This window comes from Monopterus albus, unplaced genomic scaffold (genome assembly GCF_001952655.1).
Source record: "Monopterus albus unplaced genomic scaffold, M_albus_1.0 scaffold9.1, whole genome shotgun sequence".
NCBI classification, from domain to species: Eukaryota; Metazoa; Chordata; class Actinopteri; order Synbranchiformes; family Synbranchidae; genus Monopterus; species Monopterus albus.
Genome location: NW_018127889.1, coordinates 2738023 through 2752870, shown reverse-complemented (window position 1 = coordinate 2752870; position 14848 = coordinate 2738023). Strand labels below are relative to the sequence as shown.

General features: G+C 44.3%; 1 protein-coding gene across 2 annotated transcripts in view; it reads right to left on the bottom strand.

Moving 5' to 3' along the window:
* LOC109953291 (protein tyrosine phosphatase non-receptor type 14) overlaps nucleotides 1-14236 on the bottom strand; it is a 33876-nt gene extending 19640 nt beyond the window's left edge. The window contains exons 1-4 of one of the 2 annotated variants that reach the window (XM_020588741.1): nucleotides 13940-14236; nucleotides 5171-5302; nucleotides 4503-4920; nucleotides 2514-2689 (exon numbers count right to left, since the gene is read on the bottom strand). In XM_020588741.1, the coding sequence (XP_020444397.1) occupies nucleotides 2514-2689; nucleotides 4503-4676 (350 nt within the window). In that variant the 5' untranslated portion in view covers nucleotides 4677-4920; nucleotides 5171-5302; nucleotides 13940-14236. The remainder of the gene's footprint in view (nucleotides 1-2513; nucleotides 2690-4502; nucleotides 4921-5170; nucleotides 5303-13939) is intronic. The other variant, XM_020588732.1, reaches the window with a different exon arrangement.
* Nucleotides 14237-14848: the final 612 nt, after the last annotated feature.

Here is a 14848-nt window from a genome sequence, read left to right as displayed (position 1 = left end):
CCCCCCCCCCAAACCAAAACACTTAACGTTAATGTGTATAGGGCATTATTATGGTTTACTGTAGGTGGCCTAAAGGACTGTTCTGGCTAAAAATGCACTGTCCAGACTCTGCCACGGATAAAAGGGTCATCATTCCAGTCTTTAACCTCAAACCCAAAATTTTATCCTTGTAACCATTTTTGTGTTTCATTTGACTGATGCTGTTGGCCATTTTTTCTGTAGTTTGATTAATCAACTAATTTTTTCTGTACTACTTCCTAGTTCTGCCATCATGTTTCTAGTATCTTTAAGACTGTGGAAAAAATATAATTTGTTAACTGCATGACCTCAAGAATTGGTGGATTATTGGTGCGAATATAATGCACAACCAGTGAACACACCAACACAAAAAACACAGATTTTACCAATAGCAGGGGGCTAATTTTCACAGCTGCATGGAGGGAGGAAATGAGGAAGGAAGAAACAGATGAATGGACGGATGGGAAGTGAGGGAGATCCAGTATCAGGTTACACATCAGTCGAACTTCAAAGACCTGACCACATTATAAAATACTCATATTACTTTCTCATTTACTCAAAAGAGACACTCTCTCTCTGCTTTATGGCATCAAGTTAAAACAATAGCTTACATCTCAGTCGGTAACACTTGATTGCATATATTTTGTGTTAAGTAACATTTAAATTTTTCAAAGTTACTTCACTCAAACAAAGAGCAAATGTTCCAAAATCCACTCCGTCCACCATTTTTACACAGAAGCACAAACAGACGTTTCGGTGTGGACACATAAATATGTACACGCTCCAGCAAAAAACCCATGCAGGCAGCGAGCTCAAACCACATAAATAACAAGCTACTAACCCAAAGCCATGTCTGGCTGCCAAACCTTAACTTTTCTCTGTCCTCGCTTGTCTTCCTCTTTGTTTGTCATTCGTTCTCTGAATCTTGTCCTTCCTCCATTTATCAGAACAGGTGTGTAGAAAAAAAAAAAACTACAACAAAGATCCGCTTCATTGGATCTAACCCAAACCAACCCTGAGTCAATAAGTTACCTATATTTTCTATGTTCTTTCCCACAGTAAGTGATGGAGCTTTCAGACTAGTGCCAACAGTATAAGAGCAAAAATGCTTTTAAATATATTTGGGATTTTGCAAATCCCTTGATTAAAGGTAATATGTAATAAAAATGTCTGAACCTCATCGAAAAAGTTGTGAAGATCGTTTCCAACTTGATCTATAGAAAAGCAAAACACCTGGGCTTTTGGAAACACTGGCCTCAGGCTGCATGTATGTTCCTACAATATGGCATATTGTGACCAAGTCTTCTGACAGGGCTGTAGCTGGCTTTTGAGAGGATTCTTGGGGGGAGTGTGCGGAGTGTGTGAGGTGAGTGAGTCCAAGTGTGTGCGTATGTATGTCGTAAAGGAGACATTCCCCACCCTGTTTACCCCCAGCACCTCTGCTCCGAGGAATGTGTGGTCCGCCTCCTACGCCGGACGGCTGTGCCAACATTCCTGACTAACATAAGAAGAGAAGAAGAACTAGAGAATGAAGGGAGAAAGGGAGTTGACATGTGGGACTACACTGATCTGGAGGTCTGCTCTTGATAACAGAGTAGGGATGACACTATGCACAGGAATTGAAAGAGAGAGAACCACTGATCCATAAATCGCCCCTAAGGCCCCATCATAACCTCTCTAACCGCATGCCCCCCATATATGCAGACACACTGTAAAAGCCTGGAGGGGGGGGTCCTGAAATACCATCCCTTTACCTGAGCAGACCCTGGCTTCTGTGTAACGAACCTGCAGACTCACACTCTGCAGCCTCTCCCCGTCATGCCCACAGTGAATCTAAGCACCAAATCAACGCATCTGGCCCTGCCTCTCAAAAATACTGAGGAAATTCAACACCGTGAATGGTTATTACACACACCTTAAAACTAACTCTAGTAACAAAACGTCAAGCTGTGACCTGCAATCGACCTTTCCCACATCTAGTCAGGCAGAAGCCGCAAATCCACCAGCTCAGTGCGACCTGCTCAGTGTGTAGTGAACAGTCTGCCATATGGCAGACTGTTCACTACACACTGACCTCTGGATGCCTTTTCACAGCTAGCTAACGCATTCATTCACACCTTTTCATCACAGACATACATGTGTACATACACACAGTTATGGCTTTAATAGAGAAAAGATGGCTGCTGATGAATAAATCTGTCTGCTGCCAGCTGTGTCCAAGCTCCATCTCAAGTTGGGACATGTGTCAGGCATCTTTATAGACCGAATCATTTTCTAATGTTAAGAGTTAGCAATTCAAGTTGACAGGAGTACAGGTGACATTGACAGTTTCTGGTGTGAGTATATGAAGGTGGCTGACAAACTGCAGTAAATCAATCAGAAAGTTCTGATGGTGCTGTAAATCTCATTGGTTGTACTGTAGCTCTGATACACAGCAACAGCCCGAAGCACAAATGTGGCGGCGCTGAATTTGTATGTTGAGTGAGACCCTGTACCTGGTGGCCTCTTGCTCCAGTCGGGAGACACTGGGCACGTAGAACATGACTCCAAAGAAGAGCAGTGGCTCGTTGCCAAACTTGTCCAGCTGCTTTTTGAGGGGTTTCTCCAGTTCCACCCAGCGCTGGGCCGGAGCTTGGGTCTTTCCTTGGAACCACAGGCCGAAGTAATGGGTCTAGGAGCAGGGGCGAGATGGGGGAAGGTTAATGTGGTGCACAAGAAACAGAGATGAAGGAAAGAAGAGCTGAGATGAGACAAGGAAGAAGAAAAGAAAAAATGAGTAATGTAAGTGCAATGCAGCGAGAGATAAACAGACAGAAATTAGAAGGTAATGGTGGTATTGGGCTGGGAAATAGGGATTTATAGGGATGGAACAAAACTGGCTCAGGAGGGAAATGAGAAATGAGATGAGAAATGCTTGGAGGAGATTAATAAGCAGCTGAACTACAACAAGCACATATTTCTCCTTCAAATCTGATCAAACCTTTGACGTCAGCAGCGTAACTCTGTGGGACATAAATATCAGACCAGGGCCATTACCACCAAGATTATCTTGGGAGAGCAGAAACAGTAATGAACCCATCTCTGTAAACCAAAATGAAGTCTCCTGCCTGTTAATTTGTCATTTCGATATTCTAATTTAAAATAAAACTGAATAAACAGTAAAAGCAGGACAGGGAAATAAGTGATGATGCATCAACCCATTTAAATTGGTGAAAACAGTTCCTCTAAAAGACGCTATACTGACTACAGTACCAGTCAAAACAAGAGTGAGTGGTTTAGCAAAGGAGCTCAAAAGAGCTGTAACCAGTTTAGACTGCAAGAATCAACATATCCTGCCACATAATGCCGAGAAAAAGCCCCCAGATCTGAATAAGAACGCTGATTTGGTTTCTTAACATTAGATGTGTCTGATATTCTAGATGAAGACTATAAATCCTATAAAAGCCTGTTTATACAGATCTTGGGCACGTCTCTACATGCTACAACTTTAAACATGAGATCATTTCCTATCCCATTAATTTTGACACGTTCCACTAATAAAAATAAACACGATATGTGCAGCCTATGAATGATTGTGCAAGAGCCCTGTGGGACTTCCATGCTAATTCATCTGCAATGTCTGAGCGTCAGTCATTTACGAGCTGAATCCGCGATGTGCACTGTGTGTGTGTGCAGTGCTCCAAAATGGCTTTAGTGAACCAGGCCCCTGATCCGAATTTGTCTTTTGATTCAAAACCTCAGCAAGTTTGTGTTACATTACATTACCCCACACTACTAATGGCTGACCATGAAATTTAGAAAATGCACAACTGACTCTATGATAATGGACATCCATCTACACACACACACAAAATTCTGATGGACACACACAAAGAGATAGAGTGCACGCACGGGGCAGACAGCGGCTGAAGCTGAGGCATCGCACCACTTTATTTATAACATCACTCACACCTGGCAAATACCACAACACTATGTGAGTACACACAACTACACCAACCCTCTCTCTCACTTTGTCAGCAGCCCCAGTAGACACAGACACACACCAATTCATCACACATTTTCCCTCCGCATACAAACAAACAAACCCCGTCCAAAGACACGTACATTTAGTTTGTGTTAAACGTGAAGGACAGAGGACAGAAAAGGGTCAGAGGAAAGAAAATGAAAACATGGAACTGAATATATTCCGCTCATTAGTAACTGAGCACAGAGCAAGGTGCTTAAACCTCAAAAGTTCCAACAGATAAACAGGAAACAAAGAAAATGTGGAACAAATGGAGAGGAAAAGAGAAAACAGGTGTGAAAATACAGAGCGGAGGGTTGAATTGAGACAGGGGGATGAGTAGCATCTTTCTTCCGCAGTCAAAAGAGAACAGAGGTAGTCACGCATTATTAGAGACACACGAGGACCCTGCTTATAAACTGTCAATTAGAGGCAAAAGCTGATAACAGCATGTACCAGTGTCAGATGATAGAAGACTTACCTCCCGTAGCTCCAGCCTCTGGGCCACCGCCTCCAGACATTCCTGTCCCGTACTCTCCACTGACAGAGTGCATTCGATCACATTGCTGTCCAGTAGGCGAATCCGCGTCACAAAGTAATTCTTGCTCAGGACATTGTAGCGCCGTGTGCGCCTCAGCTTCAGCCGGAAGGGCATGGCTGGCCAGAGGTCACGGCAGAATCGTGGCTGAGTCAAAGGTCAAAAGTCACTTGTGAGCAAGCAAGGGGGGGAGGGGGGGGCAGGCCCTATGACCTGGCCGCTGCCCTCCTCACTCTCACATGATGCCAGCCACGCCACCGGGTGGAGAGATGCACCCTGGCAAGGCGCAAGCCCATTCCCAAAGATGTCTGGAGAGGAGGAGGAAGCTGATGAAGAAGAGGAGGAGGAGGAAGAGCAGGTGCTGTAGGGAGATATGAAAAAGGGGAAGGATTAGTCAATGACACTGAATGCCTGAAAAATATCTACAGATAATTTAGTGCATTCTTTTCAGCACTTTCCTTTCACACTGGAGCCCACAGGAATACAGAAACTGCATGGTGCTCTAATCAGTAACATTCTTCCTATCAAACCACATCACATTAGCCCATATTATCCCCCTGCCTACCTCCCATAAACAAACAAACAAAAACAGAGAAGACTAGCAGAATCACCAGCAATAACAGCAGCGGTGGTGGTGCTATGGCTCGAGCAGAGGCAGGAATGACACGGTAGCAGACAGCTTTATCCTACAGTCACGGCAGCTGTGCTCTCTCCAGCCGCGTGAGGCCATGTGTCGGGCAAAGCTGGGAGACAGAGGCCCAGACGTAAGGCTATGGATGAATGGACATCAAACAGCCGAGCACAGACATCCAGCTGAACCTGGCAGCTGGCTTTGAGGAACTAATGGACCTTCTAAGCCTCATATCTGCCTGTGTGGGAGGCCTTTCCTTTCCTTTTCATCTCTAACCAACAGCAGCACAGTGCTAGACATCGCAGCATAAAGAGTAGCAGAGTGTAAGATCACACACACACACACATGTGGTGGTGCACATATGCTTCCACATACACACTTTTTGTCAGCCGCTGCCACAAAGCAGAAAACAATAAGTTATGCTGTCAACGAGAAACTAGTGAAATTGTTAATTGCTGTAACATGAGCGCAAAATCATGATGAAGCAACACACACACACACACACACACACACACACACACACACACACGCACACACACACACTGTAGTTTTAGGGTTGAGACAGGTTTATGAAGAACATTTTGAACACATCTCTGGGTTAGTCATCAGTTCGTAGCTTGTCTGTGACAAGGAAACAGCTTTGAAGAAGGGCACGGCACACAAACACCCACAAGCATTCACACATGTAGTATACCATATGTATACACACACACACACACACACACACACACACACACACACTATTGAGAGGCAAACCCAAAAACTAAATTAGCTTTAAACTGAGTGGTTTAGTCGCCAAAGAATTTCTAAAAAGGCTGGTGTTGTCAATGGAAATAAATATAAATAGCTAAAAGCATTGTCATTTTAAGGGTGGCGGCCAATGTTCAGCCTTGATATACAGAAACTAGATCACAAAACCAGAAATAAATCTGAAGGAAAGGCTCCACACCCCCCAAGCAGAGAAAGAACCTCTCGTTCACAGAAAACACTGGAACACGTTACTGAAAAAAAATGGCAACCCAGTACAAAAAACAAAAGATTGCGTTAACATAGAGAATAATGTATCCAATATTTAGATTAAAGCAAGAGGAGAGTAAAATATCTGAGACAAGGCATGGTATGACAATGCTCCAGTGATCAGGAGAAAAGGGGGAGGGTCAGGGAGGAGGAGTGAGGAGTGAGGTTGGACTGGATGTGTTGCTTCTTGTCCTGGGCTCCAGCAATGTGCTGTTGATAGTCAGCTTGGACCCCGTCCCAGATTCCTCTCTACCCTGACTGGAAAAACAGAGCACACCTGACACAAGCATGCACCACAAGGAAGGCAAGTGCGTGTGTGTGTGAGGGAGAGAGAGAGAGAGAGAGAGAGAGACGAAGTGCAATGGGGGGGGGACAACACGGGGAGTGAGTCTTGAATGAAAGAGGATAAGAAGCTACAAATCGAGGCCATACAGCCGTGTTGTTTGCTATGATGTGAATCACGCTTGTTTCGTGCTTGCCTGTTGTAACAGATGTGCCCCTTTGAGAGGTGTAACACATTCCTTATTCCTGAATCCATCTGAGACAGCTCAGTGTAATGTGGCATCATCTTATTTGTGTGTTTTTTTTTGCAAATGCACACAAATACACAGAATAAGAAAGTCACCCAGCAAACAACCGGGCTACAATGGTCAAGTAAATCAGCTTTGCTTTGGGTTATGTGGCCACTGTGACCCCAGTCAGCGCCTGACTTGAACCACAGGCTCGCTGACCTGCCCCTCCAGCGCCGACTTAGGGGAAGTGATATCACATGTTGACGGTAAAACTTCCCCCCCAAAATTTCTCATGACACTTTTCCAAGTGCACAGGCCTGCGCGATCACTGTCAACACACACAGGCACAAATAAAGACGCATACTTTCACTGTGTAGTGTACAAACATAGATGTGAATGAACAGGGCGCACCACATACACAACATCACACCCACACAAACACACAGGCCAGGTTCTTCAGAGGTTAGCCAAAGGACCAGAGAGCAGCTCGTGCAACTCCAAACTGGTAATCAGTGGCACGGTTTGGGAGCGTGCGGTTGAGTAAAGCCAGACAGACAATAGCCTGGTACCAAACCCACTCCTCGGTGCAAAAAAAAAAAAAAAAAAACACTGATTCAGTGCCACTACAGCGCTGCAGCAACATTCTCTGCCAAACGCTGTGTTTATTTCCAGCAGCATATACGTTTATGAGCTTGCACACTGTAATTTTGTGGTGCAGAGAAAACGAGAGGGAAAACTGAGGGAAGAGGACTGTTTTTCTTCTACAGGGTAGTGAGCGTTGGCTAAATATACCGTATATGTAACATTCCTATCTTTGTCATGTTTTAGATAAATAAAAATCTATCCCCTAATGTAGCGAAGGGCAAAAAGGTGAAAACTTTGTTCGCTCTGTGTGCGTTTAAGCCACACCACCCCAAGTCGATCATTTTATCAGCACTATTCGCAGATGCACTGTGTGTAAGACAAAGGCGGGGGTGGCTGTGGCTCAGGAGGTAGGCAGGTCGGCCCCCAACCAGGGGCCACCTAGAGAATTTTGGACAGCGTGGCCAGGTTTGGCACAAATCAAAGAAGGGTGGCAATGAAGAGATGACCGCAAATATCATGCTGCATGCTGACACGGAAAAGCAACAATTTGTTATTGTTTTTCATTTTTCAATTATTAACACTGACAAGCGTCCCAGTTCGACTCTGGCAGGGGTGGCACCGTGGGCGGTCAGTCAAATTTTGGCACAAATGACACAAAATTTCTAGTCGTAACTCTTCTTCTTCTACCACTGCATACTGTGCAATGCATTGTGCCGGAATGGAAAGCACTGACAGGTGTACCAACAGTAACTAAGGCGGCAGGGTTTAACGAACATTCAGTTGAAGTTATGTGGTAACAGCTGACAAAAGAAGGATATTAAAGCAGTTTAAATACAATGTTGACACCAGTTTCCCCTCAGGGTGTGATGTTTTGCTGCAGTGACTTCTTTGTCAACTCGGGCGTGGATTCGGCTCACAGGGGCCACCTGAAAATTATAACCAAACCAAAACATGCTGTGACAAACACCACAGCCAGCCAGGCGGTATTACACAACTAAAACACAACCAGACTGTTGCAGCGAGTTGCTCATCTGCAGGCTGAACGCCACAGAACCTCCAGTATAATTTAATCAGGAAGACAACTTGGTGCATTTTTACATAACTGACAAAAAGATAAGTTGTAAATAAAACTATTCCTAAGTGTCTGACCAGGAACTGAGCTGCTGATCTGGGTGCTGCGTGCACTCCCTCTCTTCTCTATCTCGGGGGCCAGCTCGTCTGTCTTTTAGTTCCAGTCACATCCGCACAACAGCAGGAACAAAACAGCACTTTGTCGCCTACTGCTAAGACCATTAGACAGAGGCCGCCAAGAGCTGAGGACACAAGTGTAGCGTGTGTAACTCAATCAATCCGATCTCTGCTGCTGGTCTCTGTCTGAGATACCAATCCCCCCCACACACACACTCCCTCCCCTCCCTTTACACATGAGCGCTGTAGCAAAACAAACGGGTTAAGTGCTTCGCAGCTCATGACTATGCTTCCTCCAGATCCTCCCTTTACAATTTGGTCTATGAGCTTCAACCAGGACAGGACCAAACGGTAGGGTAACCTGTATTAGTAGAGAGAATTAAATTAACTAATTTTTCCAGATGCCCCCTCAAGAAACTGGAAACCACACATTTCTGGCATTTTTGTTAAAAACAATAATAATAAATAGCTTTTCATGTCCAACCAACAGCCCAGACTCAAATGTATTCAATTAATGATATACTATAAATCAGTGGAAATCACAACATTTAAGCAGGAACCAAAAAATTTGAGGTATTTTTGCTTGATAAATGACTTAAAGATAAATCCACTATTAAAATCAGCTCAAGTATAACAGAAGACATTATTTTTAACCTTAGTCACTTGCTGCGTTGTCTTATCTTATTGTCCTACCTCTACTGAACCATCTTTAGCAGGCATAAAACAAAAGATTTAAAGGAACATCTGCACCAGAGCAGCCAGGTTTGGTCTGATACTTTTAAAATCTTCTAATGACTTTGATCCCCTTGTGGCCCACCGGCCTACCATGGAGCTCAGGAGTGCAATGTTTTGGCGAAACATGGCTCTGAAGTCCGTGCAGCACCTCCGCAGATCAGACGTTATTCACCTTCTGCACAGAGACAAAATACTAACTTCCCAATTTACTGGGCAATAAGACACAAAAAATGTTGTCTTTTGTAATTAACAAAAACATACCAGAATTTGAACATGTGTTACATGTTTAGTGCACTGAACGGGACAACTTCCCCTTTGCACTGCTCCACTCTTGCTCACAACTTTGCTTGCAACATGGGAGACACAACGCTGGTCTACATTAGTGAAGCAGCCCTGGTTTGTAAAAATCTCCTCACATCTTTTCCACCACTTACAACAGCAGGATAAAGAGCGTATCAACTTTGTGCAGCTGCTGCAACCCTGGCCACAAGGCCTTTGCTGCCTGAAAGGTGCTCTGTCCTGAAAGACAGCGAGCTGCGAGCTTCATTTACCCATGGTGTGGAACTAGGAGGCTTTTAAAAGCTTCTAAAAACTACTGACCCAAGATACCAGTTGACCAGTCGTGACTACTTTGCAAGAGAATCACTGCCAGAAATGTACACTGAGGTCAGACGGCCTTATGACCGGCTCGCAAAAGTGACTTATTTCACACTGGCAACCAAGATGTGGTAAGAGGGACATGTGAACCATTTACGAATTTAACAACGCTCTTCACTGAAGACTATGAGATGGAAACAGCACATCTCCAAACCATTTTTTATTTTCCCCAAGAGAGAGCTTACAGCTGAAGCCCTGCAGGATGCTCTTACAAACTGGAAGCTCAACAAAAAGGGACTGGTTACTACAATGACCAACAATGGAAGCAACACTCTCAAAGCGGTGGAACTGAAGAAGTGGCTGAGGATGCACTGACTTCATCTGGCCACTGGTGAGTGCAACGTGTACTGGATGACTGGGGAATTTTTTTTTGTTTTTTTTTTAACTTAAAAAAAATGTGTTCACTGCCCAACGTGTACTGTGCACATATTGTGTGTTACATAAAGGCACATGCATGTGTATACAGTATTGTCTGTCACACACGACGTCTGCAGCTGCAAACGGATGGTAGAGCCAAACAGCCAGACTGTGTGTTTCTAACAAGATCATCTGCTGCATCTCAATTTCTATCTCCCTTTTTTCTCTCCAGGCCCATCTCTGGCACAAAGATGCGTGGGCACAGCACGTGCACAGGTACAGTACATGCATGCACGCACACATTTTCTCTACTATCTGTGAACACAAGGATGGTGACAAACATACAGAGCAGAGTGTTCGCACAGAGGTGACATCCAGAAGGTGGAAGAGCCTTGTCTGTGGCATTGCACAATCACACACACACTGCATCTCCTGCTCTGTCACTACCAGACAGACACAGACACACACACACACACACACACACACACACACACACACACACACACACACACACACACACTTATCAACAAATCCAAATCCACCAATAAGATGTAACTGCCCTGGATGTTGTGCAAAGATCCAGCTATTTTAACAGAGCACCTGATACATTTTCTTAGCAGTCTATGAATTTTGGGGTATTAGCAGTAGAAAAATCCCATAATTTCCCAGTTCTGCATTATTGATACCGAATGTCCAACTGTATGTGTGTAGTTTGACAGTGCTAAATATCATAAACCAAAGATACCACAGGAAAAACAACAGAAATATGTGCTGGGCTGCAGCACTGTGCCACAGTTGACAGTAATAGACAGGGAACGCACCGTGTTTCATGCTGCCACAGCCATCTATACTCTGTTACTAGAACATGGAGAAGAGGGATGCAGCTCACCACTGGCCAGAGACTGGTTTCCAAACCAACGATGGCGCAGTGCTGCCGACTCATCCCGTGGCAGTGAAATCTGAGAATTTATGTCACGGAGGCCGGGTGTGTTTGGAGATGTAATAGACGCAATAGTGGGAGAGAAAGAATGCAGCGTGTGTATACATGTGTGAACGTCTTCCTCATTAATGTATACAACTGTGATTCCCAGCGCCTGAGTGAAGCAAAACAAGCTTTAGATAAGTGAGGATATGGAAAACGGAGCAGAAAGGAAAGAGATGTAACACCAGTGTTTCTCAGGGTCTTATCACGTTGGTACAGCTGGGGGTGGGGGGGGGGGGGGGGTGTGAGTAAACAGGGACAGTAAGACTGATAGCAGCTCTCCACCTCAACAACAGAAACATGATGGGACTATCAACCAGCAGCCACTACATCTGTTCCAACCAAACCATGATGCTGTTCACATTTTCCATGCCCCCCCCCCCTGGGAGCCCCACTACACACACACAAATACGACTCCACACACATGCTCAATCACCAAAAAAGCCACTGAATGTTTTCACGCAGCTGAACCCTGAGGCACCGACGCTAACAGTGACTTCAATACCACTGGGTTTACAGGCCAATGAAAGCAGCAGCACTTTGGTTTGCTACCGTTTACATCCGGCCGCAACTACTGTAACACACAGACTGGCAGCGAGGGAAGGAAACATGACACAGTTTAAACATCAAGTGGAAAATATCTCTGCTTGGTGCTCCATTCAGATCACATACACATTTCCTCACACAACATCCCAAAAAAATAGGTGGTTACATTTACAGTTAGGCCTATAAATGAAACACATCATGAAAAAAGTCGTGTTTGTGACCTTTTGTGTTCATCAGAGGGAGAGGAGGTCTGACCTGGAGAGAGTGGGCGACACCGGCAGCGACTGACAGCTCACCTGTAGCACCTGGAAGGTGTCTAAAAGGTGGAGTGTGGGAGAGTTGGGCAGGCCGCGGCACGCTCTACGCTCTGTTGTTGTCTGCCGTGCTGCCAGAGAGCACAGCACTTACACAACTCAAAGATCCTGTGATCTGCAAGTCACACTCACCACACACGACAGATACTGCTTACAACTGTAGACAAAAACACCGCTTACACAACATTTATTTTATAATATTACAAAGGTATTTTATGACTTCTTAAAAACATGTTAGAGCAGATACAGCTTGTCTGAAATCCTGATTTACATTTACTTATACTAGTGGTTATTTGTGATATGATTAGAATACATCAGCTTCTTTTGCATAATGTATATCTAAGATAATGCAACAAATCACTGCTTGGAACACCAGAATGGTGAGAAGACAACACCAAACCACATAAAGGTGACATTTTTGCTTTGCTGAAGGTCTTTTTCCAAATACCATGGTCTAATTTTTTTTAAAGAAAAGATTTTAAGGGTAGTAACTAAGCGGTTGGTTTTGCAGATGCATGTCCAGATAAACTGCTGTTGTGTCCCGACTGTCTCAGTCCTAAACAGGGCTAGTACTGCCTTCGTCCAGCAGTATTTGCAAATTGTTCCACATTTGTTAGTTTCCTTTCCACCTGTGCCATTCTTTTGAAACAGTAAAACTACCTCTGCAGTGCTGTTTCCCTGCAGAGGAACCACGTTATAGCCGAAGCTATTCTCTCTGGTTCTTGGTCTTCAGTTCAGCTGTTGAGTGCTGCTGAATATTTTTCTCCCTCCTTTCTTCTTCTTCAACATTTGACCTAAATTACAGGTATGTTTGCTCCACATGGTAATCAAACAGCCTTTAACTCAAGTGACCTCTGGCTCCACTTTCCTTTTACATGCAGGCTCACATCCTGCAGAAAACACCCATTATAATCTGCCACTAAACAAAACATGGCTTTGGCAGCTTGCCTTAGAAATTCTGACAGGACACAGAGAGACATACATGACGCTGGCTCTATGGAAGCCATCAGAAACTGACATTAGATAGGTAAACACTCTCCCTTTCCCTTGTGCTTCCTCTCTAACACAGGCCTGACCGTGGCACTACTGTGACTTCTGGTCCTTTCAGTTCTCCACTAGTGTTTTAAACTGCGGTGCACTCCGGAACCCGGGGCTCTGGCTGGCACCATATAATTTACATACCATGCCTTTGCATAAAATCAGCCAGATGTATGTGTGTCTGTGTGTGTGGTCTACACCTCAAGAAGCTCTGCTACATTTGGCTTTACAGGTCTGTCCAATTTTTTACAGTAATGGTGGTAGAACACATCTTGTCACACAGATATATATGCACACTGTGAGAAGGATAAGCAGTTCGGCAGCAAAGTGTCACCAGGTGGCAGAGCAGGGAGGCTCTCTCTCTCACACACACACGCACGCACGCACCATGTCAATCAGGTTTGTAAAATTGTACTCACTTTGGAGATGAATGCATGTGCAGCTCTAATCCCCGCATTCTCTTTGGCCTGGATGACTCCAGGCATTTCCCAATTAACTCTCCAGCCACCCAGAGGTTAATAACCTCCCCAGTTCCACATGAAATCACACCCAACACGCACTTAGGTCGCCTCTAATGAAATGTACCATTTGGGGCTCTGTCTGTATTTTAATGTTCGTTTGTCTGCAGAACGAGCATGAACACATTTGGGATCCCCCTGTCTGCCCTACGTGGCCAAACCCGCTTGGCCTACATTTTGGCACTGCTCATTGAGACTTTTAAAATAGCCTTCCTCTACTTCAAGAATGTCTAGACCCGCTGAAAACGACCAGGAGAGGAACAAAATCTGCTGGGGAAGAGTTTTAGTTTTGCAACTCACCCTTATCCTGCGCTACATTCCGGAGAAACGTCTACGCTCGACGGCGTTCAAGCTCACACAGCAGACAGATAATCCTCAACGGAGAGTCTGTCTTTTAGATAAGATCCATTTGGAAGACAAAACCTCGAGACTCGTCAACATGTGAGTGCAACCTCTAGGACAAACAAAAGTTGCAAACTATGTCCTATAGCTGCCTTAACTTTTTTTGGTTTGGTTTGTTTTCAGAGTTGTCAGGGACGAAACAGTCACTAAGGTTTTCCTGCTTGGACGTGGTCTTCTTGTCTCGCTGGACTCAGTATGTTTATAGTAGTGGTCCCTCCAGTCCAACGGAGGCGTTCAGGACAGGGGGAGAGAGGAGCGTGTGGTGCATTCAAAAGCTCCAGAAAATATCAGAATCGTGACGTTTATGTCCCAACAAGGAGGCATAAAGCAATAGGTGGGGAGCTTCACAAGGCCTCCAAGACAAATCTAAGGGGTCACTGAGGATTGTAAAGCAAAAACTTTATGTTACACTACATAAAGTTTTGTTGTTGTTTTGTTTTTACTTTTTATAATTTTATTTGTGATAATTATCCTACTGGATAATTCCTACTTTAATAGTGATTCATATAGAATAAATGGTTTATATGTTACTACATCAATAATAATAATAATGATAATATGATGTGTGAAGTTAAATGATAAAAACTATTTATGGGACTATTTTTTAAAAATATCTTCACTTTACTACAGTTTATCAGAAGTGTCTAAAAGTGCACAGTAGACCTTTCAATTTCGACTGGAAAAAAAGGCTAAACAAACACTATTTGCTCTTATATATTCCAGACTGAACTCATTCAATTGTGCGAGAAGTCCTAAACCCGCCATTAGAGTTCGGAGGTCCCAGCCTCGGCGCGGACGCGGGATGAA